This window comes from Erinaceus europaeus, chromosome 10, assembly GCF_950295315.1.
Source record: "Erinaceus europaeus chromosome 10, mEriEur2.1, whole genome shotgun sequence".
Lineage (NCBI taxonomy): Eukaryota > Metazoa > Chordata > Mammalia > Eulipotyphla > Erinaceidae > Erinaceus > Erinaceus europaeus.
In genome coordinates, this window is record NC_080171.1 from 14,266,292 (window position 1) to 14,293,719 (window position 27,428).

A 27,428-nucleotide genomic window follows, 5' to 3' on the forward strand; every position below is an offset into this window, starting at 1 on the left:
TCCCGCCCAAAGTCTCGCGGGACTACCGGGACTCGCATCCCTCTCATTTCTTTCTTCTCCTTATTGGGGGGAATTAATGGTTTACAGTCGACAATAAAATACAGTACTTGGTACATGTATAACATTTCTCCGTTTGTCTGCATAATACTCCAGCCCCGCCCCCAGAGGTTTTTTTATTTTTCATTTTTTTTTAAATTTCTTTATTGGGGAATTAATGTTTTGCATCCAACAGTAAATACAATCCCAGAGGGGTTTTTTGTTGTTGTTTTTACTTTGGTGCAATACACCAACTCCAGTCCAAGTTCTGCTTTTATTTTTCAGCCTCTAGGAGTGGGATCAACCCATGGACTTCCTCTTTCTGGCTAATCTCACCTGACCTGGTTCCTTCAAGCTCCTCCTAGGAGTCCGTCTGCAGCGCTGCACGTCTGCAGCGGAAACCGTCATTCTCCTGGCACAGCCTCGTCCTCTTTTACGCTTGTTCATTTCAGGAAGCCAATACCACCCACCTGGTTGCTTCATCCCATTATGTGAGTAGGAGTCACACTTGGGTCCTCCTTTCCTTTCCTTTCCTTTCCTTCTCCATGCCTAATCTACCTGTTTGGCCTGGCCGGCTCTACTTCCAGAACAAACCCACGGACAGAACGCAGTTAGTTACGCCTCGGTTTACAACTCTTCAAAGACTTTGCAGTGCCAAGTCCAAACCAGAGCCTGCAGTGTTCTACCTTCTCATCACTATACTCCAACCACTTTAACGTTTTTCCTGTTTCCTTCCACAAGTCCAGCATATTCCCACTTTACAAATTTATATACACTGTTCCCTTTGCATTCAGATCTCTGATTCTAACTCTTCATGGATGGCTTCCTGTCACTTAGTTCTCAGTTCAAGCATGGTCATTCATGAAACTTCCCCTGCCACCAGCCAATGTCTTAATGCATTCAGCTAATCTTTATTTATTTATTTGCCACCAGAGTTATTAACGGGCTCGGTACCTGCACCACGAATCCACTGCTTCCCTGGTGACCTTTTTTTTTTTTTTTTCCTTTCTGATTTCTTTGATAGGACAGAGAAATTGAGAGGGTTGGAGGGGATAGAAGGATAGACACCTGTAGACCTGTTTCTCTGTTGTGAAACTTCGCCCCTTTAGGTGGGGCATGGAGGCTAGGTCCTCCCCCACGATAATGTGTGCGCTCAACCCAGTGTGCTGCCTCCAGCTCCCCGATTTGCTCACTGTGGGCTGTACCTGTACATTGAGTGCAGGCAGTCGTTTAGATGAACAGAAGAAAACCCCTGTCCCTTTGGTGAAGGTGACCCATCCCAGAATGGACAAACTGTGTCACCAGAGGTAGTTAGCAAAGGGGAGAGGAGTAAAAGGCGTGATCAGGAATTTGGGCAGGACGGGCTTGTTTCTGCTGTCGGATATCAGGAGCTTAGGCTCAAAGGCTGTGCTTGATGCTGGAGACATCATCTCCTCTCCACACGGTTCTCTGCGTGTGGCCTCTGCACAGGTTGTGTTGGTTTCCTCATTCCCCTGAGGGAGCATCCCAGTGACGTGGGCATATTCTGTTCAGGACCCAACCTTGGAAGTCATGCCTCACTGCTGCTACCATGTTTTATATGCTTGCCTGCCAGAATTAAGAAAATAAACCAGAAATAGAGCTTTGACTTTTTTTTTTTTTTTTTTTTAGAAAATACGATGTATTACAGCTATTTTTGGAATGACTGAATTTCTGTGTTAAATTTAGAAGCATGGGCTTTTGGATTTTAGCAGCTGGGTGCAAATATGAAAATCTGGGCAAGATAGTTAATGCCTCTGAGCTCTAATTTCCTGGTATCTGTTTTTCAAGACTAAAATGAGGATGGGTAAGGAATATGTAAAGTATTTGACATGCACTTGGGCATAAGGATTGATAACATTAGCAATACTTGAATTTACTGCTGCATCTTGCTCACTTGTCTTCATAGCTCTTTGTTTTGTAATCTGTTTATTCGTATGGTTTCCTTTCTTTTTGCTTGTGCTTGTTTGGTTTCTTTTGCCTCCAGAGTTATTCCTGGGACTTGGTGCTAGTGCTGCTAATGCACCACTTCTGGTGGCTATTTTTTCCTTCTCTCCCCTCCCCCTCCCCACACTTTATTCAATAGAATAGAGAGAAATTGAGGGGAGGGGGAGTTAGGAAGAGACAAAGGCTGCTTGTGAAGCATCCCCATTGCAGATGGAGAGCAGGGGCTTGAACCTGGGACCTTACACATAGTATATTTGCGCTTAAACAGGTGTGCCACCGTTTGGCCCCCTACTTCTGATTTTTCCTCATGGGAATGTGGAATCTTAAGAGAGACATTTTTGTTTCATTCCCTGACAGACCCTAGTATCTAGAATAGTGCTTGGCACAGGAGTTGGTACTAAATATTTGTTTATTGAATGAGCAGATGAAGGCCTGGTGGTTATTTGCATAATTAATTAGCTTTAAGTTTATTTCACTTAGTATTAAAAGACTGTGCTGTTTTCCCCTTGCTTATTTCCTAGAAGCTAGTTAGCTGAAAAGAATCTGTCAACTTCCAAAGCCAGACAAGATGCCTTCTTCAGTTGCACCAGATCAAGGAGAAGATTTGGAGCCCTCGGCTTTACGATTTTCGGACCTAGATTTAAAAGATTCAAGACGCATCAACCCCACGAGCCGTCTCAAAGCAGAGTTAGATGTCAGTACAAAGAAGAAATTCTCATTTGCAAAAAAAAAGGTAAATTTTCTGTTAATGTTTGAGGATCACCTGTATACAGTTTATTCAGATGTATCTACATGTAGCTTCTCAAGCCTGTCTGTGGGGAGTAGAGAGCTGAGTAGACACTAGGCCGCTGCTGTGTCAGGTAAGGCCTCCTTAGGACCATGAACCAGTGATGCTAACTGAATACCAGGCAAAGGAGAATCCTAGAGAAAGTGTCCTGCAACAGGTTAAGAGTAACTTCTGGTGGGCAACTTGAGGACAGCTAGATAGATACATCGTGTCTGTGCGGCAGCCTTGGTAACAGCTTAGATCCTTTATTTATTTAGTCATTTATTTTAATTTTACCAGAGCACTGTTCAGCTCTGGCTGATGGTGGTGCTAGGAATTGAACCTGGGACCACAGAGCCTCACACCTGACAGTCTTTTTGCACAATCATGATGCCATCTCCCCAGCCTAATAACTTTTAATTGTGAGCGAAAATAAACTGAAGTGCAAAATACTTCATCTTAACCTTTAAAAATGTCATATTCATGATTTGTAGGGGGGATGAGAAGGTGCTCCAGATTGGATTGGTGAGGCATGACAGCTGCATACGGAAGAAGCATCTTTAGTTGGGTCTTTACCAGTCATTTGCGGAGCTAGCACAGTGGTGATACACAGGCCTGCCGCGTGAGAGGCGGCACCAGTATCCAGAGTCAAGTGGCGCTCTGGTCAAGGAAGAAAAGAAAAATACTATTTGCGATGGTTGATGATGGATGAATAGAACCTCTGCGGTAGCCCTCTGTCTAATTCTAGCAACTTTTCTGTTCGTTTGAAATGATTGCAGAATAATTTTTGAAAAATGTTGTGATCCTTTTGTGAGATATGGGGCGGAAAGGTAGCTCTTCGTTTGCCCGAAGGCCAAGCTTGTTTAACAGTGACATATCTGCGATGTAACTGCAGGCCTTTGCCCTTTTTGTCAAGACCAAAGAATTCACAGAAGCGCCTTTGCAGTGTAAAGAGAAAAGGTGGAAGTGCTGTCAGCAACTATTCAGGGACCAGACAGGCATCCATAGACATGTGGCAGCACGACACGCCGATGAGGTTTGCCACCACACGGCTTGTATTTTAAAGCAGCTGTCTGTGAGCACCTTGGACAGTCTTAAGTCTGCAGATGAACGGAACCCTTTAAAAGAGCCCCTTACTCACGACCGTGACGTGTCTGCCTGGCTCCCTGACATAAGCTGTTTTAACCCTGACGAGTTGAAAAGGTAAATATTTCATTCTGTATTTCGGGCATAGTTTTTCAAATGTTTCCCAGCCATCGTGAAATCTCACAGTTGATCCAGTAAAATGACAACAGCCTTGAGGCAGAGTGCTTCTCTGCTGGTCTGCACTTATGGTCTGTCCTATAGAAGGCCTACGCACTGGTGTACATCCACACAAGCGACGGTGTTTGCTGGGTTCCTTAGAAACCATCCCACATCTTGTCTTCTGGAGGAGGAGGTGAAGCGTAGGCAATCTTGTTATTTTCAAAGAGAAATGGGAAGGGACAGAAATGTTGATGCTCTCTCTACTCTGAATAATGCAAGAGATTACAAAGGGACTGTGTTATCAGCTGTGATTTTTCTGAAGGGCATATAGATCAGAAATTCAGTCGCTGTCCTTCAAAAACTAACCAAATCATAATATCACGAAAATTCTAGAAGACAGAGCTCTGCTTTTTTTTTTTTTTTTTTTTTTTGAGTGTTCTCCGGTGTCCGATTCCTTTTTTTTTTTTTTAATTTTTTTAATTGTTTTATTTTTTTTAATTGGGGAATTAATGTTTTACATTCAACAGTAAGTACAATAGTTTGTACATGCATAACATTCCCCAGTTTCCCATATAACAATACAACCCCCACTAGGTCCTCTGAATCCTTCCTGGACTTGTATTCTCCCCACCCACCCACCCCAGAGTCTTTTTACTTTGGTGTGATACACCAATTCCATTTCAGGTTCTACTTCTGTTTTCTTTTCTGATCTTGTTTTTCAACTTCTGCCTGAGATTTCTGCTTTTAACAAATTCCTGAGCTATGTGAATAATTTAAGAAATGTCCAAACATACATTTTTATCACTAGTCTTCACTGCTAAATTTTCTTTATAAGAAAAACAAAAAAGGCAAAAGTTAAAAAAATAAAATTTATTTCATTTTAGTTCATAAAATTCTTTGTACTTTTACTTGCTTTCTTCTAAAGTTGGAATAATAATGCCTGCCTTGCCCCTCTCACAGTCACAATATTGCTATATGGATTGCGTGATAGTAAGAGCAACATCATTTACATTTGTGTTACAAATGTAACATTTATTACAAGTGAACCCACTCCTCTTGGTGGCTTTTTTTTTTTTTTTTTTTTTTTTTTTTTTGGGCTAGGACAAGAGAGAAATTGAGAGAGGAGATGGGGGATAGGGAGAGAGAGAAAGACACCTGCAAACCTGCTTCACCGCTCCTGAAGCTTCCCCCTGTAGGTGGGGAGTCGGGCTAAACCCTCCTTATCCTTGTGCTTAACCGGGTGCATCACTGCTTGCTCCCCACCTCTTCACTTTTCTATGGTCATGCACCTCAAGAAATTTGCTTTCTAGTTAAACAAAGAAAAGGATACATGAGACAATGAACAGATGACAAGAGAAGACAGGCAATATAATTATCAGTTACACTGTATGGCACAGATAGTAATTTGTTAGAGAGATTTAGAGAAAGAAAAACTGACTCTAAAACAGGCAAATTTTAGATGAGACTAGACCCTTAAATGGGAGAGTACTGGTGAGAGATTCAAAAAGATGAGTAGGACTTCAGTGATCATGGAGGATAGATCCTCTCAAATGTACTCTGTGCAACTCAAGTTCTGGAGGATGATAAGAGGCATTGGAAGAGACACTAAAGACAAATGTGTTGGAGAAATAGTAGGCTCAAATGCCTTTTATTGCCAGAATCCTCAAAATCTTCGGTAAAGAAGAGGATTTTCGCAGTGACTTCCAAAGCAAAAAATACTGTCTTTAGAATTTCACACACATGTAACTTCACAGAAAGTGCCAATACAGTTTGGGAAATTAAGTTTAATTCAGTTCTCTGGCTTTACAGATAAGCAAAACAAGGCTCAGAGATGGTAAGACAGGCACGCAGGCCCCAGAGGTAGGAGAAATAGCGCACGTCCTGATTGTATCTAGTAGCGGCTTCACCTAGGAGAAATTGGCCTTGCTTTACCCAGCTGTAAAAGGGGACACTAACAGCTTCCTGGGTAAGAGGATTATGAAAACGGAGAAGTCAGTTTTCTTTGTACAGTGAGAAACTCAGAACAGATACTGTTTTAGAGAAAACTCCAAAATTGATTCAAATTCCTAATCTTCCTGTGGGGCTATTAATACCTGTGTTCCTGATACTACAATTTACACAGTGAAGCCAAAAGAGGGGTGTTTCTCGCTTCAGGAGGACGGTAGCCGGAGCTAGCAGTCACCTCCCTCCGACATGCCTGCTGTGTATATTGTAGGAATTGGGCTTCTTTATTGCCAGTCTCTCAACTGCTCCTTTCCTGCAGTTTCCTTCCTCTCTCCCTTCCCCTCCCCTCCATCCCTCCTTTCCTTTTTTCCTTTCTTTTTTTATAGCGAGCAGGGCGGCGATGGAGGAGAGGTGCTGCTTTATTACTGCTACTGTGACCTGGACGATCCCAACTGGATTTGTGCCTGGCAGACGGCTCTCTGCCAGCACCTGCACCTCACAGGCAAAGTAAGACCTTCTCTTGCACACAAGTCTGCACGGGGCTTGCCTTAGTTCTTAGACATTAGCAGGATCCCGCTTAGCATTTCAGTAGAATACTAAGCAGACAGCAGCCCAGGACGTGGCACAGTGGGCAAGATGCTGAACTCGCAAGCCTGAGGTCCCAAATTTGATCCCTGGCAGGAATAATGTGCTAGAGTGATGCTCTGGTTCTCTCTCTCTCTCTCTCTCTCCTTTCTGTCATTAGTAAAACAAGGGGGTTGGGCAGTAGTGCAAGCGGTTTAAGTGCACATGGTGCACATGGTGCAAAGTACAAGGGCCGGCATAAGGATCCCGGTTCAAGCCCCCAGCTCCCTACCTACAGGGGGTCACTTCACAAGTGGTGAAGTAGGTCTCCAGGTGTCTATCTTTCTCTCCTCCTCTATCTTCCCCATCTCTCTCGATTTCTCTCTGTCCTATCCAATAACGACAGCTATGACAACAATAACAACCACAACAAGGGCAACAAAATAGAAAAAATAGCCTCCAGGAGCAGTGGATTCGTAGTGCAGGCACCGAGCCCCAGTGATAGCCCTGGAGGCAAAAATAAACAAATAAGAATAAAGAAATAAATAAGTAGAACAAGGGGTGGGGTGCTGGCACACCTGGCAGAGCCCACATATTGCCATGTATCAGGACCCTGGTTCAGGTTCCCAGTTCCCACCTGAAGCAGAGTGGAAGCTTCAGAAATAGCGCAGCAGAGCTTTGAGACTGAGAGAGGATGGGGAGAGGGAGACACCTGCAGACCTGCTTCACTGCGCATGAAGCAGACCCCCTGCAGGTGGGGAGTGGGGCCTTGAACCCGGGTCCTGGCTTGGTAATTTGTGCACTTAGCCAGGTGAGCCGCTGCCTGGCCCCCTTGTGGCTCATTCCTCACTGCAGGTCTCAGATCAGATGTTGTCTTTCCCTGCTTTAGAGGGAAGCTTTTCTTCTTGATCTAGAGTTGCACTAGCAGTGAGGGTCTCTAACCACAGGGTGGCAGCACTTGCCTGACTCCTAACTTCTTAGGTTTCAGTGACACACAGTCGATTTACTGAGATTAGTCTCTGCTCATAGGTTTGGCTGGATATTGGCTTGTAGACAGGGAAGAAGGACAATCAGAAAACTCTGGAGTTATGAGAAAAAACTGAATATTCAGGAGTCAAGCGGTAGCACAGTAGGTTAAGTGCAGGTGTCGCAAAGCGCAAGGACTGGTGTAAGGATCCCGGTTCAAGCCCCTGGCTTCCCACCTGTAGGGGAGTTGCTTCACAGGCAGTAAAAAAAAAAAAAGCAGGTCTGCAGGTGTCTCTCTTTCTCTCCCCGTCTATCTTCCCCTCCTCTCCATTTCTCTCCATCCTATCCAACAACGACATAAGTAACAACAACAGCAACAGTAATAACTACAACAGTAAAAGAAGGGCAACAAAAACAGAATAAATATTTAAAAATTAAAAAAAAAACCCTTAATATTCTGTGCATTCCTTGTTGTCTTAAGAAATTTGGGGGGAGGGTGGCCAGGCGGTGGCTCACCGGGTTAAGCACACATGACAGGCACTAGCACGTGGGTTTAAGCACATGGTCCCCACCTGCAGGAGGAAGCTTCCAAGTGGTGGAGCAGGGCTGCTGGTCTCTGTCTCTCTCCCTCCTCCCTCTCCACTTCTCTCTATCTCTATGCAGTAATAAATAAATATATAATTAAAAAAAAAAAAGAAATTTGAGGGTATGTCTTGGTGGCTCTGGAAAAGAAAAATTATAAACTTGAGAATCAGGAAAACAAATTTTGAATTCCAAATCTGCCTCCTGCCAGCTCTGCGCCTTTAGACAGGGTACTTGAATTCTTGGGGCTTCCATTTCTTTTTCTATAATTAATTAATTAATTAATTTCCATTTCTTTTTGTGTGAAGTAGAGGACTCTGATATAAACCTTATAGATTATAATATAAAGCTCCCATCTCATAGTATGTACTCAACAGATGCTAACGCTCACCTTTGAGCTCTGAAAATACAAGGCTTCCTTCACCAAGGAAACCCTGAGATGGTTTCTGTTGACAGATCCTAGTAAGTGAGAGTCTTGTGCATAAGTTTAGAGACTGCACTACCCCAGTTATGTAGGGAACAGATAGGTCTGTCTTTTAGTTGGGCTCAAGTATTAAAACAGCATGAGTCAGAATCTCCCAGCCTACCTAAAAGACAAGTCTGTAGAAGTCTGCATCTCTTACTCTTACCTCCACCGTCAGAGTGGTTGTAGTGGGGCACTTCTGACCTTCCTATTTAGCTTTTACACTGGCTCAACTATTTATCCATGAGCAAGAGAGAACCGGAGCATCCCTCTGCCACATGCAAAGCCAGAAATAACACTCAGGACGCCATATTTTCTTCCTTTCTTTCTTTCTTTCTTTCTTTCTTTCTTTCTTTCTTTCTCACTTATTTATTATTGGGGATAGCATGTTTCCAAGGTTTGTGACAGGTCACAGCCGTGGGACCTCCAACTGCAGGAAGAATAACCGGAGACTCTGACAGCACAGGTCAGCATAGCACCTGCAACCTTGCTATTTTTCAGAGCCAGGGCTTGGGTTCCTGTCTTGTGGATCTTTCACCAGTTTCGGATAGAATTTATCTAAGAAATTTTAACTTATTCAGCAGGTTTCCTGGCAGTGTCAGATACTGAAGCTTGTGACAGAGACCACTTGCTGGAGTTTTGCTTTTTAGACCTGTTACCAGGAGAGCTGTCCTCAGCTGCTCCTAGGGTGTGGTTGGCAATATAGAGGCGGAGAATCAAGAGGAACCCAGCTGAGACAAGGACAAGTGTGGCAGGGGCTGCAGTGGCCAGAGTCTCGAGGTTTGAAGGTGGATCCCAAGTATCATCTTCCTCTGGTGTTGATAAAAAGAAAATATTTTTCAAAGTTTGGGGAGAAAAAAGGGGGGGAGAGATAGAGAGGAAGAGAGAGACACCTGCAACCCTATTTCACTGTGAAGCTTCCCCCAGCAGGTGGGGACCAGGGGCTTGAGGGACCTTATATTTTCAAGTCCAGCACTTCATTTCTTGCACTACCACTCAGGTCACTTACCTCTATTTTCTGTAGTCCCTTCAAAACTATATAACCTGCTGGTGGGTAGAACAGCTGACTTGGCAGCGATGGCGCTACATCCTAGACACTCTTCCCCATGCCCAAGACAGGCTTCACTAGACTCAGTACTCTTACTGAAGGAACCAGTATAATCTCTTGGGAGTCTGAATTGCCATTGTGAGTTGGCATTAGCTTGTAAAGGGAATTCCATTTTTATCCACTCCCAAAAGAATTAAACAAAGGGAGGCAACAAATGAAATATATTCTCTGGATCCTGAAAAAGGACAACGTTAATTTTTTTTTTTTAATCACATAGTCGCACATTGGTGGATGTTACTGTTGTAGAAATGGTAGTAATAATACAGGACTTTGAATTACTTTTTCCATAATTAAATTATCATGATACCACCACACAGTGTTACATTTTTCTCTTTTATACTTTTCTCTAGAGAGCTCAGTCCCCTTTAAAGATGACCCATCTTTAAACTAATCCAAAGGATTAACAACTAACTTTGCAGACCACTGCCTATGAAACCAGTGACTTTATTCTGTGCCCTAACCAGTGAAATCTTTCAAAGAAAATACAGGATCTGAGAAGATAAAGATACACGTTGTTTTGTTCCACAAACCAGGCAGAGCGCAGGTCATCAGCCACCCTCCTGCACTTACGTCCCTATGGGGGGGGTTGTGTGAGGGCCACGCTAATTTTAGTGTATGTGCTGTGAATCGAGCTCTGTGTGTGGGTTTGCAGTGGTGGGTTTTCCCCACTACCATTGAGAGAGATACTCACGTGTATCTTTGTGCGCTGTCAGATGTGTTCTGAGTTCTAGGACTTGAGTACTATCCCCTCAGTAGTTGTTTTCCATGTTGGTTCTCAAGTTTCTCTATATACAAAAATGAAAAAAAAAAAAAAAAGAGATTCAAATAAGTAAATTAGTGTTTCTTAGGGCCACATGGCGAATCAGTGGTAAAAATGAATGCTGATACTAGTGTCCACTAAACTAGATTTGGCTGAGTTAAGAATTCTTTGGTCATTGGACAGTTGGAGGGCTGTAGCAAGTGGAACTTCCCAGAAGTTTTGTTCATTCCATTTTCATATATATAATCTATTCCCTTTTGTTGCCCTTGTTGTTTTATTGCTGGTTATTGTTGTTATTGATGTCATTATTGTTGGATAGGACAGAGAGAAATGGAGAGAGGAGGGGAAGACAGAGAGGGGGAGAGAAAGACAGACACCTGCAGACCTGCTTCACCGCCTGTGAAGCGACTCCCCTGCAGGTGGGGAGCCGGGGGCTCAAACCGGGATCCTTACGCCGGTCCTTGCGCTTTGCACCGCCTGTGCTGAACCCACTGCGCTACCACCTGACTCCCGTTCATTCCATTTTCTTGTTTAGCACACTCTGAGCACTTCATCAAAACTGTAGGCAGCCCCATTTTAGAAAGCAAGTATCTTTGTTTGATAACACTTTGATAACTCCAGCAGTGTCTCTACTTTTCCTGTTAAATTCACTGACACAAACCTTTTGTATCGTGGGGAAATGTAAATGACGCTAAGAGCAAAGTGTTTCCTTCATCTCATCATCTCGTGTCTCAGGTTCGAATTGCTACAGAAGGGATCAATGGGACAGTTGGTGGAAGCACACTGGCCACCAGACTGTACGTGGAAGCCATGCTTTCCTTCCCAGTGTTTAAGGACTGTCTATGTAAGGATGATTTTAAGGTAAGAGAACTGGAAATAATTTGGGTTTGGAGCTGCTTCTGCCTCTGTGCCTCTTTCTTCCTCTCTAGATTAAGAGGCCTTAGAGAAGCAAGCAGTCAGAAGGTCTGGGCAGTGGCGCACTGGGTTGAACGCACATAGTAAGAAAAGGAAGCAGCCAGCCAAATGCCCTTTGTCCACTGAGTTAGGAGGCAGTGTGGCAGAGGGCACATCCTCCTTCCAGTTCTTCCACTGAGGTAGCATGTGATCTTGGGCAAGTTAGTGTCTTCTCTTGACCTTGCCCACCCCCCTTTAAAAAAAAAAAATTTAAAATTCTAGAATATGAACATTATAGTCTGTATGATCTGAAGTCTAAAATTTAGGCTTCCTTGCGAGATGACATAGCTATTCATGGGGTGACCTAGTTAGTAAGTCTGGAGTAAGATCAGCGTTTTGCACTACACAATACTTTTGCTCTCTAAATGGAGCTACTTAATTTGACCTCCTCACAACAGGTGGAGAAAGTGTCCGTGCTGTCGGTGATAGGACAAGAGTGGTGACATCGACAGGGCAAAAGCTGGGACGTGGGCTTGTTGAAATCACTCAGCAGTATTTCAGTTTTAGAGTTCTAAGTGCTGAGAGCTATGGGAATACTTTTCACCCCAACATTTCTGAACATAGTGGATAGCAAATGTTCCTGTCTCTGCAACACTGCAGATAACTTCTTTTCCTATGGAAAACAATTGTTCCTCATTTTAGGGCATCTTAAGAATATAGCTCTTGCATTATGACAAAACTGATAGAATTCTTACAGTTGGTACTTGGAGATAGGAAAGAATGTATTCTGTTTTGTTTCTCGTTGACTAGACTAGCAAAGGAGGAGCTCACTGTTTTCCGGAGTTGCGTGTTGGTGTGTTTGAAGAAATTGTACCCATGGGGGTCAGTCCCAGTAAGATCTCCTACAAGAAGCCCGGTATGCATACTTCTAGAGGAACACTTTGCTTTTTGTTCTAGACAAAAAATGTGATCTCAAGACAAATGTAAATGTTTGACCCTCTTAACCAGCAAGAGCTGTGAGGAATCTTCTCTTTAAAATAGCTTTGGGGTGCCTAACACCTTAAGATGCTCCTTCTCTCTGCTGCCATGGTAATTGAAGGCTCGCTCCTTCGAATGACCTGTCTTATTCTTCTCAATGGTGACTTGGCAAGCAGATGCTTTCTCTTTCTGAAGATAGCAATTCGGGAAGCATATAATTATTACTTGTAAAGAGCTTGTCAACTGAAAGAACACCCAGCCTATTGCTCTGGGAAGCAAGTGGTTTTCAACACTAGAGTGAGCTACTTGCCAGTGCTCTAGAATGTTCTCTTCCCTGTGTTCCCTTTGGCTCCTGTGGAGGGTCAAGACATTCATCTGGTGGTAGTTTTTGGTTTAGTCTTAACTTTTTACTACTAAACATTTCAAACACTGAGAGAATGATTAGGCAGCCAGGTGACTCCGCAGTAAAGCACAGGACTCCCACGTGTATGACAGCCTGTTTCAGTCCCTTAAAGATGTGATAAGTGTTTTATGTTTGTTTTGTCTTCACATTATTTTTGTTTGGCTCTTAGGAATCCATTTATCTCCAAATGAATTCCATAAAGAAGTAAAGAAGTTTTTGTCTCAGACAAAGCATGCACAAAGTGACACTATTCTCCTGGATTGTAGAAACTTCTACGAGAGCAGAATAGTAAGTAAGAAGCAGACTGAGTTCACTGACACAGTAGGTAGGCCTCCCCTATCCCACAGCATTGCACGTTTGCCATGGGGACACCATGCGCCTGCCAGTAGCTCAGTGCCATGGATCTCTTCCCACTGTAACCACTTCTGAAAAAAACCTGTGCCTTTGCATTCAGGGGCTGGTAAGAAAATATGAATTAAAGACCACTTGGCACAGGGTGTACTCTTTGGCTTCTGTGTGTCTACTTTTGGTTGACAAATGTCAGGGCTTTTATAAGTTTGCTTCAAGCAGCCTGTCCAGTCTCAAGTGAGCGCTCTTGAGAAGGCGGTCTGCAGCCTTGTTTTTTTTTTTCAGTTCCACGTCTTACAACCAGAGGGTGGGATGAACACAGCAACTAGTAAGTGCTTCCTTGCTAGTGTAGGGTGTTGGGCATAGGAAGACTCTTTATTCCCAGCACGTATATTTTCTGATAATTTTCATTTTGCTGTTCTTGTATCGTAGGGGCGATTTGAGGGCTGCCTAGCTCCGGACATCAGGAAATTCAGTTACTTCCCTAGCTACGTTGACAAAAATGTAGAACTCTTCAGAGAGAAGAGGGTGCTGATGTATTGCACTGGGGGCATCCGTTGTGAGCGGGGTTCAGCCTACCTTAAAGCCAAGGTGAGTCGCCCCCTGCGGGGACAGTGGGCCTGGAAGTGAGTGACGCCCCACCAGCAACGTGTGGCACTCCCCATCCTCCTCCTCATGGCCTCCCCCACTGCCAGCCAGGAGTTTGTTTTCCTCTTGGGTACTTTCAGCCTAGAGTGCGTCGGCATCAAACCTAAAGTTCTTAAACCTCAAGATTTGAAAAGCACTTAGCAGTCTTAGGGACTCATCCAGAACAAATGGGAAAGATTAGTTAACATCTCCTTTTTCCAGATCCTTTTGCTTGATGCTAAAAAGAGCGAATTCAGTCACATCACATGCCCCAACAGGTGTCTTCCTATATTTAAGGGGCAGCAAAAATAGTTGGGCTTCCACCGGTCTGGAGAGTGAAGCCCTGCCTGCTGTCACCACCCATCCCCCACAAGCAGGGTCTGGCCAGCTGGCTCCTTGACCCCTTGGTTAGCAACTCCTCAGTGGCCACCAGCGGGAGGGAGCTAGGGGCCCCCTCCATCACTGTCCGTCAGGCAGCCCTCCCTCTTCTCCGCCATCTCTTACTGGTCTCTGCTCGTGTCCTCGAATTTTCTGTTATTTTTACACATACAGGGAGTGTGCAAGGAAGTGTTCCAGCTTAAGGGTGGCATCCACAAGTACCTGGAAGAGTTTCCTGCTGGCTTTTACAAAGGGAAATTGTTCGTTTTTGATGAGCGGTATGCCTTGTCCTACAACAGTGACATAGTGTCAGGTAGGTCAGCACAGGGCTGGAACCTCAATCTGTCAGCAGGTACAGTCTCTGTATTAGCCATTCTGGAAGGAAGGTGAGGGTACCAATTACTTGAAGGAAAAAAGCAGGAAAAGGTATGCAGAGTACTAGCATTTCCAACTGGGGCTGGCAGAGAGAATCCTGGCCCAGAAAGTAGGAGGCCTGTACCTGGGGTCTTGGCTTTACTATTTACTACTTAGTGGAATCCTTTCAAGAAAGGGGCACTCTCTCACTTTTTTTTTCTGTCTCCTGTGTATGTGCACTAGTGGACTAAATCAGGTGTCAGTATGTAGAATTCGGGAGTTCTGTGAAATTTGGATGGGGGGTAATTAAATATTTGCATGATTCTTTACTAAATGTGGAAAAGTGTGAAATGTCCTAAGAAAGTAGATCGTGCTAGTTGTTAAGACTTGAGTAGCAAGTGTCCACAGCTGGAGAAACTTGAGCCTGAGGGAGAGGGGCCTGGACCCCAAGAGTTGAGTGTAGATGCGGAACCAGCTGCATTCAGACGTATTCCATGGTTTCTCGCTGAGAAATGGAATAAATTAAAAGAGAAAAACTCTAGAGCAAGGAGTGGCTGTCTAGCTTTGGGATAGTTAATGAGCGAGGAAAAAAATGTTTTTCTAAATGAGAAGAAGTAAAAAGGCCAACTAATGTGTCAGCTAGGAAGACAGTTCCCAGAGGCAGACTCGTTCCCAGAGTGGAGTGGTGTGGGGTAGGATGGAGTGGGGAGCCCTTTCTGTCTAACCCAAGACTTGCTCTTTAGAGACCTTCCATGGCCTCAGCAGGATGTAGTAGATTCCGGTGAGCTAATAGTTATATTTAGGAACGAGAGAAGTGCCTGTCTTTGTGCACAGGTATTTATGGCACCGAGTATCTGTCTGTCTCTCTAACAGGGACTTTCCTTCTTCCCTAGAATGTTCATACTGTGGGGCCCCTTGGGACCAGTATAAGCTCTGCTCTACGCCTCGTTGCCGCCAGCTTGTCTTGACCTGCCTTGCCTGCCAAGGACAAGGACTCACAGCCTGTTGTGTTGTATGTCAGGACAAAGGCAGGAGGCCGGCTTCATGCCCTACACTGAACAGCTTCAAGGAGGAGTGTGAGTGCACAGCCCGACGGCCTCGTATTCCTGATGAACTTTCACAGCCTACACAACTGCCCGTGAGCCCAGAACCCAGACCTGACGTTGAGGAGAACGGGCCGTGCTTACGTGAGCGTTTCCACAAGCCCTCACAAAGCTAGGCTGGAAGAGGCCACACATAGGACACTATCAAGGCTGCAGCAGCAGAGAAGTGGGGAACTTCAGTCCTGGCCAAGGCCACTGTCACAGATGGTTACCTGGACTTCTGAGTGGGTACTGGCCACTTACCTGAGACATTTTGACCCAGCATACTAGAACACAGAAAAAGGTGAGCTCTGGGATTTCAGAGATGCTGTGGGATAGTCTTGAGTCTGGTGAACAGATCGTGCCCTCTGTACTGTGCAGTAAGCTTGTCTGTCCTAGTGGACAACTGTGTGAAAACATTTCTGTACATGAACTTGCTCTGATCCACGCCACTTAGGGCATCTGTGCCCCCCACCTTCTCTGCCATCCTGAACATAGGAGATCACAAGTCTGTAGAGCATGGCATCTGGCCCACCTCCTGCGTTTGTAAAGAAAGTTGTACTGGGATAGTCACGCCCATTCCTTATCTAATGATCCATGGCAGTATGAGTGCTTGGGACAGAGACCTTAGGGGCTGCAAAACCCAAACAGTCCCTGTCTGGCCCTTTACAGGACCAAAACACATCAGCAAACAAAACGACACCCGGTCTAGATTCACAGCTCTCCTGGGGGAGCAGATGTTCTGAAGATGTGACTCACCTTCATCCTCTGTTGGTTTAGCCTGTGAGAGGTTCTCCCCAGCAGCCTCTGCTACCCTTGATTGCTTTGGCTTAACAAGTATCTCGGGATATGAGGTACCGAGTTGGGGACATCCAGAGCTGTTAATGGTGGCTGCACAGCCTTCTGGCCAACACACCAGCCACATTTCCGTTACACAGGTCCCAAGAACACATACACAGTCATACATAGACCATTAATAGATTTAATATTATATTGCAGTTTCCAGTGATGCCGAATACAGCTGCAGTTGTGTTTCAAGGAGAAGCCGGGTGGGGCTGGCTGTCCCTGCAGCATGGAGCCACTCCAGGGCCCATTTGCAGCCTCAGTAGACATTCTTCCATAGTGGTGAGGCCCTGGCTCCAAGCTCTGCTTTACCCTGTACCCTCCATATGATAATAGTTCAGTGTACAAGACTTTCCCTCTGTCTTCAGAAGCTTCTCTGCAGCTTACTCTGTGCTGATCAGCTCTTTGGCCTGTCTTTTTTATCTATAAAATTTGCAGAATCACTCATGAAAACAACTCCTCAAAACAACACAAATTCTAGTTTAACTGGCACTGTGGCATATTAAAAGGCACAAGGGCATTGTGGCTTAACATTTTTGCTGGATCCCAAGAGACACACATGATATTTAAGAGGGGTCTGGCAGAAACAACACAATTCTATTTTCCAAATAATCATCTTGAGGTCATTTGGACAGGATGTCCCAGTTTTTTAGCATCTGGATTTTCTTACGCATTGACATCCAGAAACTAGTTTACAGGTGTAAAATCAGCAGTGACTTATCAGTGACATGACAGCCAAAGTCTATACACACAAACTTGATGGAGTATTACCTCACATAGGGCATTTGCTGACTGGCCAAGACAGAAATGTATTTTTAAGTAGTCAGCCATAGATTTTCATAGCCACCATATAATTGATAATTTGAGAAGGGGAAAAAAATTCTGATTGCCCTTAAAGTATCAATATTTCCCAGGTGTTCAGAAAGGACACTCAGAAATGTTTGGTGCACTTAGGATTTGGTAAAAACAGCATATCTGAAACATGAAATTTTACTGTTGTCTCTGTCTATTGTTTCCTTGTATCCAGCAAAATGAAACTGTTTGGGGATTCCAGGTAGGGCTCTGGCTTTTCCTTTCTCCCATGACAATTAAAATCATGTTCTTGATTCAGTGACCCGTTTTGCAACTTGAATCTTGAGGTGGTTCCATTTCAAAGGAGGATTAGTAAAGAATGATTGTTCTGCCATCAAGTATTTGGTAATGCTTGTAAAGCATGTGGAAGAGTGGGTCTGTTGTCTTTTCATGCGTCACACGTTTTAAATGCAGCTGAAACACCACACAGCAAAGCACTTGAACCTGGGTTTGGGGATAAAATGTCACTGCAACTATAAAGTTGTCTTCAGTAAGATCTGCTTATATGGGGGATTCTTAGTTTTTAAATTATAGTCAGACTGAACTTCTGTGACTAAAGAAAAACTTCACATTAACCAAAATTTATAAATTTTACAGCTACAATCACTAGTTAACCTAAAACCTTAGTGCATAAAGAACTGAACCACAAAAGGGTTTTGTGCTGGCATTTTGCCTTCTGGTTCCTACTGCAGAGCACAGGGTCATCAGTGGAACACGTCCAGTTCAGAGGCACGGTCAGCACCTGTGCACACTAGATGCCGCTCCGGCACTTGGGGATGATGGGCCCAGTCAAGTCTGCAAGCCTCCTCTTCCTCACTGGAAAGGAATGAAGACAGAGTGTAAAGCCAGTCCTCTCCCTGCACCGGGAACACCCCTGTGCCTTCAGTAAAGCGTGCTGAAGCTTCTTGCTAACGCTGGTTAGCAAAAGAGTCTGGGGTCTGTTTTTAAATTTAGGACAGTCTGGTAATGACCTTCACTAATAAGGGTCTGCAGTTAGGTGGATCGTTAAGTTATTTTCAGATGGCTGAGCATACAGGTGTAAGACCCATTTTGTTACCCAGCCACACTGTGTTTGCTGGGGATCCAGAGGCTTGTCGGTGAGCGTTTACTCCAGTACAGATAGGAATCACGTGCAGCTGATCTTAATGAGCGTAAGGCCGTAGCCTGCTGGGAACATTTCCCAACTGCTTCTCAGAGCTCCCACCCTGCCTGTTACTAGCATGAACATGTATGAACCTGCAATGTGTATGTCCCGTTATGGTTAAATTGACCTTGACGTCTTCCCATGGACAGGAAAACAGAAACTTAAACCTACTCACATCGCAAAGTGACTGATACCTTACAGAAGAAAGCCATTAGCTTAAAAGGATAACGAGGCATGGTGGTGGAAGGTGGAGGTGGTGGTATCCCCTTGCTGTGTAGAAAGGGAAGTGAATTGAATGACAGTGTCTACAGAAGAAGACCAAGCAGGAAGCTAGATCGGCCTTAAGAAAAAGGTTAAACGAGAGCCTGTAGGTGGCAGCTGAGGGGACTGCCAGTGTGACTAAGCACAGGAGGAAGCCATTGCTAGAGGGGGGGGGGAAATGTCTGTCTATCCTTAGATGTCTTCCGCTTCCTGAGCTAAGCCAGTAGACCTTGTGCACGACACAGCAGACACAGAACCTACCAGGGAGCTAGGGATGGGAGCTGGCGAGGCACACACAGGGACAGCTTCTACAGCCTGTGTCGGAGCTACCCGCCTCTCCACTTACGGTCAAAGTAATGAAAGTGGGCAGGCAATCTCCTGGAGAGGAGGCGGTGTGTCTAGTGGGACTCCTGGACACTGCCAGAATGCCTGCCAGTCTGAGGTAGATGTGAGCACAAAAACCAAGACCCAGAGAGCAGAACAGATTTGCTCCAAGTGGCAAGAGAGTTGACACAATAAACTAGACTTCGAGGCATCTCAGCACTAACTACGAGCACGTCCAGCAGACAAGCATCCCACCACTCAACACCTCACGAGAGCCTGGCCTGTCAGCGCTGCTGCTGTTCCCATGAGATGAAGGAGCACGTGACAGACGGGCACCTTTCCTGATCAGAGGAATGAGGCTGAACCAAGACAGAAGCAAGTCTTACGCCTCATCTTGAGTCTTTCGTCCCACACCTCCCTTAGTACAATCCAGCCTCAGCTGTATCAGGCTCAGACAGCCACGGCTCATCTGATTTGCACAGTGAAGATTAGCTCCTCCCTAGAGAAGTAAAGAGAGCCAGGGGCCCTGAGAACTCGCAGCAGAGCCAAGGCTGGAAGGTGAGGCGCCAGCGTGTGGCTCATGGTAGAGAAAGGAATCCTACATTTCCTCCCTCAGTGCCCTCACTGCGTAGCTGGGGCAGGGTCTGCAGACTTCCTCTGACTGGCTGCGTGAGAACATGGGAAAGATATCCACTTGCTGGGGTGGGGTACTGTTCCCCTAACCTAACGACGGCAGAAATTGGGGACAACAGCGAGAAGTAACTGGCCGGCCCTAACTCAGTGACTAAGTGACAGAGCTGGGAGTCTAAAACAAGGTTTCATAACAGGTCCCTCCAATTCAGTCTGCTTTTTACTTCCACTAAGGAAAAAAAAACTCTTTGCTTATCGCAACAGCAGAAGCCTGGTATCTTCAGAGCCTGAAGGAATCCTGAGTCCTCAGAACCAACCTCCACTGGCTGCCTGACTTCCTCTACCTTCCAAGTTTGAACACCTCCGTCACATCTTCGGGGCGTGATGTTCACTCAGTATCGTCACCAGCATTTAGTGGGTGCTAGTCTGTGCCGAGCCCGAGAGTCAGAAATAGATACAGCACGGCTAAGACATAGCTCTCTTTTAAGTCTGACAAAAGATGAGAGGTATCTTGGTACATCTCCAGGTAGGAGAGGCAGAATGAGCGAAACAGGCGGGTCTGCCCAGGATGGGCAGATAACGTGGAGAGAAGGTGCTGAGCAAGCAGTGAGGACTGGGAGAGGTGGTCCTCCAAAGGGATACTTGTGCCTGCGCCACTAGGAGGCACCTGGGCTATCCGGGGTGGCTGATATTAATGCCGTAAGAGGATGGCTTGTTAAGATCTCCAGAGGTGAGTCTGGCAGGGCCTCACCAATTTCTTGGATAACACGGGCGAGGCCAGACTGCTAGTTCCAACCCTGCTTCTGCCCACTCACTGACTGCAGGAAACCTTGTCTTGCTGGAGAATAGAGATAGCAATAACAGCTCTTCCACCCCACCTGGTGGTTGGTAATATGTTTGCTGAATCCGGTGCGCCACCTCCTGGCCCTCCCACCTGGCGGCTGGGAAAGGCCCAGTGGGGGCCCTTGTAAGCAGCAGCCAGGATGAAGGGACATAGGAGCCGGGCAAGGCGAAGCAGAGAGCAGAGGCAGCCCAGAAATGGTTCTAGGCAGAGCGAAAGGGCAAGCTTTGGGGTGAGATGCCATCCTGGAGATGCTGAGGCCCCTGAGAGTGTCACAGGACTGGTGAATGTGACGGGGGCTTGGCCAGAAGAGGGGCAGTGTCCTGGGGAGGAAGTGATGGACCAAGGTCAGGCAGCACAGTGGCCAAGGCTCAGATTTCTGGCCTGAAATGGCTGGGGGGCAGAAGGGGCTGATGAAAGTGATTCTGGGTGTGCTGTGTGTGGCACGCTTGTTGGGAAGGCCTTCCTTGAGAAGCCAGCAAAAGCTATTTTCCCAGGAAGTGATGCTTTCTAGTGTTTGTTTTTGCCTCCAGGGTTATCGCTGGGACTCGGTGCTTGCACTATGAATCCACTGCTCCTGGAGGCCATTTTTCTCATTTTGTTGCTCTTATTGTTATTGTTGCCATTGCTGCTCCTGTTGTTGAATAGGACAGAGAGAAATGGAGAGAGGAAGAGAAGATTGGGTGGGGGTGGGGGAGAGAAAGACAGACACCTGCAGACCTGCTTCACCGCCTGTGAAGCGACTCCCCTGCAGGTGGGGATCCGGGGGCTCGAACCGGGATCCTTATGCCGGTCCTTGTGCTTTGTGCCATGTGCACTTCACCCAGTGCACAACCTCCCGGCCCCCGCTTTCTGCTTTTTAAATATGCCTCTCTCCCTCCCTAAGGGACACTGCCTTAACTTGAAGGCTGTAGGAAGTCTTCATTAGGTGGAGAGAGCATCAGTGGCCGATTTACAGGACCTGGGAGACATGCTTAGCCAGGCTCTCAGCTATCAATAGTGTGGCACTAGGAGTCAAATGAGGTACCACAGTGGGCGAGAGACAGGAGCCCTTGGGGGTCCCTGAATCCCACCTTGCTCTGGGCCCTGCTGTCTTGGTCTGAACACTGTGTTAAGAGCTCAGTTCACAAGTAGAGGGAGGACCAGAACAGAGCCCCAGACCCACCACCCACCTATAGAGGCACGGACCGACTCACAGCCTTGGGAAAGTCATGTCCATCCCCCAAGGAAGAGGCCACCTGCCACACAGGGTGGCAAAGCCCAGGCACCACAGAGGCCCCAGCCATGGGCACAGAGACAAGACAGAAGAAACTCCCCACTCGTTCTCTCTCATGGGGCTGCACAGGTGCAGCAAGAGACTTGGAGAATGAAAATATTGGGCCTGGGGGGTGGTGCACTTGGTTGAAAACACATATTACAATGCTCAAGAATCCAGGTTCAAGCCCCCAGTCCCTACCTGCAGGAGGAAAGCTTCTGGAGTGGTGAAGCAGTGCTGGAGGTGTCTCTCTCTCTCTCCCCCTTCCTCTTAATTTCTGGCTGTCTATATCCAATATATAAAGATAATAAAAAATTAAGAGAGAGAGACAGAATAAACATTTTTCAGCCGGGAAAACATGGAAGCGTCTTTACTTCGTGGCAGCATCAACAGAATGGGGGCTGGCAAGTGGCTCACCCAGTAGGTACACACATCACGGTGTGTGAGGAGCTGGGTTCGAGCTCCGGGCTCTCTGACTTTCTAGAGGGGAAGAACAAAAAGGCTTCCAGGAATGATGGGGTTGTGCAGGTACTGAGCCAAAGCACTAACCCTGGTAACAAAAAAGAAAACAAAAAGGATAAAAACTGTTGGAAAAAAAGGTTAGGATTTCTCTCTTCATGATTAGAATCAACAGTATTTTCCTTCTCTAAAAATTAGCAGAGGAGATAGCGCTGAAGGTGACACAGTAGATAACGGCATTTGTCTTTCAACTATGAAGTTCTAAGTTCGATCCCTGGCATTGAATATGCCATGCCAGAGTGATGCTTTTGTGTTCTCTCAACCAGTCAATAATTTCTCTCTTTTTTTTTGCCTCCAGGGTTATCGCTGGGGCTTGCTTGGTGCCTGCACCACGAATCCACTGCTCGTGGAGGCCATCGTTTTTCCATAGTTGTTGTTGTTGGATAGGACATAGAGAAATTGAGAGGAAGACAGAGAAGAGGGAGAGAAAAATAGATCCTTGCAGACCTGTTTCACTTGTGAAGCGACCCTTCTGCAGGTGGGGAGCCGAGGGCTCAAACTAGGATCCTTACGCAGGTCCTTCTGCTTCACACTATGTGCGCTTGACCCAGTGCACTACCGTCCGCCCCCCCATCAATAATTTTTCTTTTTGCCTCCAGGGTTATTGCTGGGGCTCAGTGCCTACACAATGAATCCCCTGCTCCTGGAGACTATTTTTTTTCCCTTTGTTTGTTGCCCTTGTTGTTTTATCATTGTTGTGGTTATTATTATTGTTGTTATTGATGTTGTTGGATAGGACAGAGAGAAATGGAGAGAGGAGGCAAAGACAGGGGGAGAGAACGACACCTGCAGACCTGCTCCACCGCTCATGAAGCTTTCCCCCTGCAGTTGGGGACCAGGGGCTCAGACCCAGGTCCTTGTGCACTGTAATACGTGTGTTCAACCAGGTGCACCACCACCCGGCCCCTCCAATCAATAATTTTTAACAGAAACTAGCAGATGGGCACAAATTGGCTTTTATAGTCAGAAATTTGCCATCACCAGGCAGCACACTGCATGTTGCATGCAGCTGCTTAGACGGTTCTGTTCTGCTCCCTTCTGTGAGAAAGGGAGTAGCAGCTGTACACTGGTCGGTCCCTCAGACAAACCACTCCCCACACCTGCTGTCATCACCTGACATCCAAGCTTGGTAGTAATGCTTTATCTACGCCATTACTTCAGTTTGGAAGGTGCTTCTGTCCTCTCTCTGTGAGCTTCTGTTGGGCTCTGGGTTTACCTCCTTGCTCCTCCAGTTCTTAACAGATCTTTCTGTCTCTTCCCTCTCTCCTAAAGGTAAGGTCCTACCACCTCGCCTTTGCTTTTGTGAGCACCCTTACCAGGAAAGCCTCCCGAGCTCCTCAAGCCATCAACACAGTGCTTCATTGGAAGGTTGGCTGGAGGCCCACCTCCGAACAGATGCTTTGCTTCACTGGTCTCTGTGCTCATAAAACACATGCTTACTTGGGAGTCAGGCGGTAGCGCAGCAGGTTAAGCGCAGGTGGCACAAAGCACAAGGACCAGCGTAAGGATCTCTGTCCGAGTCCTGACTCCCCACCTGCAGGGAGGTCACTTCACAGGTGGTGAAGCAGGTCTGCAGGTGTCTATCTTTCTCTCCCCCTCTCTGTCTTCCCCTCCTCTCTCCATTTCTCTCTGTCCTATCCAACAACGACGACATCGATAACAAGAGCAATAATAACTACAACAATAAAACAAAGGCAACAAAAGGGAATAAATAAATATTTAAAAAAACATGTTTACTTTATCTGGATACAGTTTGTGTGAATTCTTGAATTTTTCAGGTATATCTTTTTTTCCCCTACAAGGTTGTAAAGGTCTAACTTTAGTCAAGGAACTAGTCCCTCTGCTATGTCACCTTCTGTGGAGAACTGTCCTGGCCTCACAAACAGTGCTCCAAAAATGCTTGTTATGACTAATCACTGCTGTGACTTAAGTGAGCCACAGCCTGGAAGGGGTGGTCCCTCCCCTCGGTTCATTTCCTCCAAAGAAACCTTCATGGAGGGTTGAGTATGAAGTCCCTTCCAGTTCTGGCACTCCAGTGATTCTGTCACAACCTCAGGATATCTCTGGGGAGAGAAGTCAGGCCTAGACTTGGGCAATTTCAGACTCTTCTTTAATAGTTCCTCAAGTTCCATTTCATCCAGTGTTGGTTATTACGCCAGGCCCCCTGCATTGCTTAACGCTGTGGTCTATTTACATAATCATCATTTTGTTTGAGACCTGCCTGCCTGCAAGGCATTGGTTTAATCCCCACTGGTTAGATGGAAGCTTTCCTTCTGTCCACCCACTCACCTACATATATCCTTTTCCGACCTACCACTTCCGCCTCGGAAAATATAAATGCAGATGAATAAAGCCAGCATGGCATTGCGTTCCTGCTCAGCCACAAGAGTTCCTGGTTCCTCTCCCATGTTGCTGAGTAAGCAGCAGCCTAGGTTGGCTCTGGTTGAATTCTCTCTAACCCAGAGAGCACATGCCCGGGAAGAAACACCCTCAGGCTAGCCCGGCACTCCAGCCTTCAGCTCCCCAACCCCTCCTTGCACCTGAGGCACCCCCACAGCACTCCCCACCCCTGGTTACCTGGAACCTCTGTTCACAGAAAATACACCTGCAGACCATTTTGCCACTGGAATTCCAAAGTTGGGCTCGTTCTGATGCAGGCACTGAGGGGCACCTATGAAGCTTATTATCAGATGGGAGGAAAACACGTGAGGCTGCTGCTTATCAGAAGATGACTTTTAAGCACTAGTCCTGAAGCTAGATTGCCGAGGACTGCAGGCAACAGACCTTCAGCAGTCCAGTATAGTGAGCACCTCGGTTACACCCCAACAGCTGATGCTCACTGTGTCTGCTCCTGTCTGAATAGGGACAATCAAAATCACTTCAGATAAAACAGGGTACTAAGTGCATTCTGCTTGCTTGCTCTACAGGATTTTCCATACCTGCAGCTCTAACAAAAAAAAAAAAAGGCCGACAAACATGAAAAAAATGCTCCAAGTCCTTGATTCTCAGAAATGCAAATAAAGATGAGATACCACTTCACTCCTGTGAGAATGTCCTGCATCAGAAAAGGTAACAGCAGCAAATGCTGGAGAGGTTGTGGGGACAAAGGAACCCTCCTGCACTGCTGGTGGGAATGTCAATTGGTCCAACGTCTGTGGAGAACAGTCTGGAGAACTCTCAGAAGGCTAGAAGTGGACCTACCCTATGATCCTGCAATTCCTCTCCTGGGGATATATCCTAAGGAACCAAACATACCCATCCAAAAAGATCTGTGTACACATATGTTCTTAGAAGCACAATTTGTAATAGCCAAACCCTTGAAGCAACCCAGGTGTCCAACAACAGATGAGTGGCTGAGCAAGCTGTGGTCTATATACACAATGGGATACTACTCAGCTATTAAAAATAGTGATTTCACAATTTTTAGCCCATCTTGGATGGAGCTTGAAGGGATCATGTTAAGTGAGATAAGTCAGAAACAAAAGGATGAGTATGGGATGCTCTCACTCATAGACAGAAATTTAAAAAACAAGATCAGAAGGGAAAACACTAAGTAGAACTTGGACTGGAGTTGGTATATTGCACCAAAGTAAAAGACTCTGGGGTGTGGGGAAGGTTCAGGTCCTGGAACATGATGGCAGAGGAGGACCCAGTGGGGGTTGTATTGTTATATGGAAAACTGGGAAATGTTATGCATGTACAAGCTATTGTATTTATTGTTGACTATAAAACAATCCCCCAATAAAGACATTTTAAAAAGTAATAATAACAGTACTAGTAACAAAAATAAAATAAATGGCATCTGCAGTGAACAATGAATAAAGAGTCTTTGAGTTTGATATCCTGAAGGATCAAGAACCTACATCCTAGCACATGGTCCCCTAAGGACTTCAGTGTTTGTTGAACTGAGTGACTCAGCCTAAAGCATGGTACATGTATGAGGATGTGAACTCATATCCAAGACATCACAACTTTGTAAACCTGTGTTAAATCACTAAAAATCATATTTAAAAAGATGTGTATCATGCTCCCCGACTTCAGTTTACATTACAAAACAACAGTAATTAAAACAGTGTGGTAATGAAACAACAACAAAAAAGAATGGGAAGAGATACACATGACCCACAGATACATAAAGAAGTGTTCCACAGGGGGCAGGCCGTAGCACAGCGGGTCAAGTGCACATGGCACAAAGTGTAAGGACTGGCATAGGATCCTGGTTCGAGCCCCTGGCTCCCCACCTGCAGTGGGGGGGTTGTCACTTCACAAGTGGTGAAGCAGGTCTGCAGGGGCTTCAACCAAGGTCTGCAAGTGTCTTTCTCTCCCCCTCTCTGTATTCCCCTCCTCTCTCGATTTCTCTCTCTGTCCTATCCAACAACAGCATTAATAATAATAAATACAATAGAGCAATAAAAATGGGGAAAAAAATGGCCTCCAGGAGCAGTAGATTCGTAGTGCAGGCACCAAACCCCAGCAATAACCCTGAAGGCTCAAAAAAAAAAATTGAGAGGGGAGAGGGAAATAGAGAGGAAGAGATAAAGAGAGACACCTGCAGACCTGCTTCACCACTAGTGAAGCACCCCCCACGCCGTAGGTGCAGAGTACGGGCTTTAACCAAGGTACGCCATCTACTAGCCCCTACACCCCATGATTTCAGAATCTTGTGAACCACTATTAACTCACCAATAGAAATAATACTAGAAATAAAGTGTGTGAGTGTGTGTGTGTGTGTGTGTGTGTGTGTGTGTGTGTGTGTGTGTAGCTTTGCAGCTGTCTTGGCACACAGCACAGCACACAGGGCCTAGTGGGGCTGCCTCACATCTGCCTTCATTATCCCAGGTCTTCCACCTATTAAATCACCATCAGAAATAATACTAGAAATAAACTGTGTGTGTGTGTGTGTGTGTGTGTGTGTGTGTGTGTGTGTGTGTGTGTGTGTGTAGCTTTGCAGCTGTCTCGGCACACAGCACAGCACACAGGGCCTAGTGGGGCTGCCTCACATCTGCCTTCATTATCCCAGGTCTTCCACCTATTAAATCACCATCAGAAATAATACTAGAAATAAACTCTGTGTGTGTGTGTGTGTGTGTGTGTGTGTAGCTCTGCAGCTGTCTTGACACACAGCACACAGGGCCTAGTGGGGCTGCCTCACATCCACCTTCATTATCCCAGGTCTTCCACCTATTGAATTACCATCAGAAATAATACTAGAAATAAACTCTGTGTGTGTGTGTGTGTGTGTGTGTGTGTGTCTGTTTCGGCACACAGCACACAGGGTCTAGTGGGGCTGCCTCAC

General features: G+C 45.9%; 2 protein-coding genes and 1 non-coding gene across 5 annotated transcripts in view; 2 read left to right on the forward strand and 1 right to left on the reverse strand.

Moving 5' to 3' along the window:
• Positions 1 to 298: 298 nt before the first annotated feature.
• Positions 299 to 17,420, forward strand: TSTD2 (thiosulfate sulfurtransferase like domain containing 2). Of its 2 annotated transcripts, none has more exons than XM_007524137.3 (10): positions 299 to 527; positions 2,523 to 2,734; positions 3,663 to 3,970; positions 6,343 to 6,463; positions 11,135 to 11,260; positions 12,104 to 12,209; positions 12,844 to 12,962; positions 13,455 to 13,613; positions 14,202 to 14,340; positions 15,275 to 17,420. In XM_007524137.3, the coding sequence occupies exons 2-10, from the start codon at positions 2,570 to 2,572 to the stop codon at positions 15,598 to 15,600; spliced, it is 1,569 nt and encodes a 522-aa protein (XP_007524199.1). In that variant the 5' UTR covers positions 299 to 527; positions 2,523 to 2,569; the 3' UTR covers positions 15,601 to 17,420. The 2 variants fall into 2 exon arrangements, with proteins under 2 accessions (XP_007524199.1, XP_060055126.1); XM_060199143.1 differs by having other exon boundaries at positions 2,526 to 2,734.
• LOC132541119 (small nucleolar RNA SNORA44) lies at positions 8,914 to 9,042 on the forward strand. The gene has a single exon (XR_009552293.1). It is a non-coding gene; the product is annotated as a small nucleolar RNA SNORA44 (small nucleolar RNA).
• TMOD1 (tropomodulin 1) overlaps positions 16,432 to 27,428 on the reverse strand; it is a 94,615-nt gene continuing 83,618 nt past the window's right edge. For both annotated transcript variants that reach the window (XM_060199144.1, XM_007524120.3), the window contains one exon: positions 16,432 to 17,974. In XM_060199144.1, the coding sequence (XP_060055127.1) occupies positions 17,910 to 17,974 (65 nt within the window). In that variant the 3' untranslated portion in view covers positions 16,432 to 17,909. The remainder of the gene's footprint in view (positions 17,975 to 27,428) is intronic.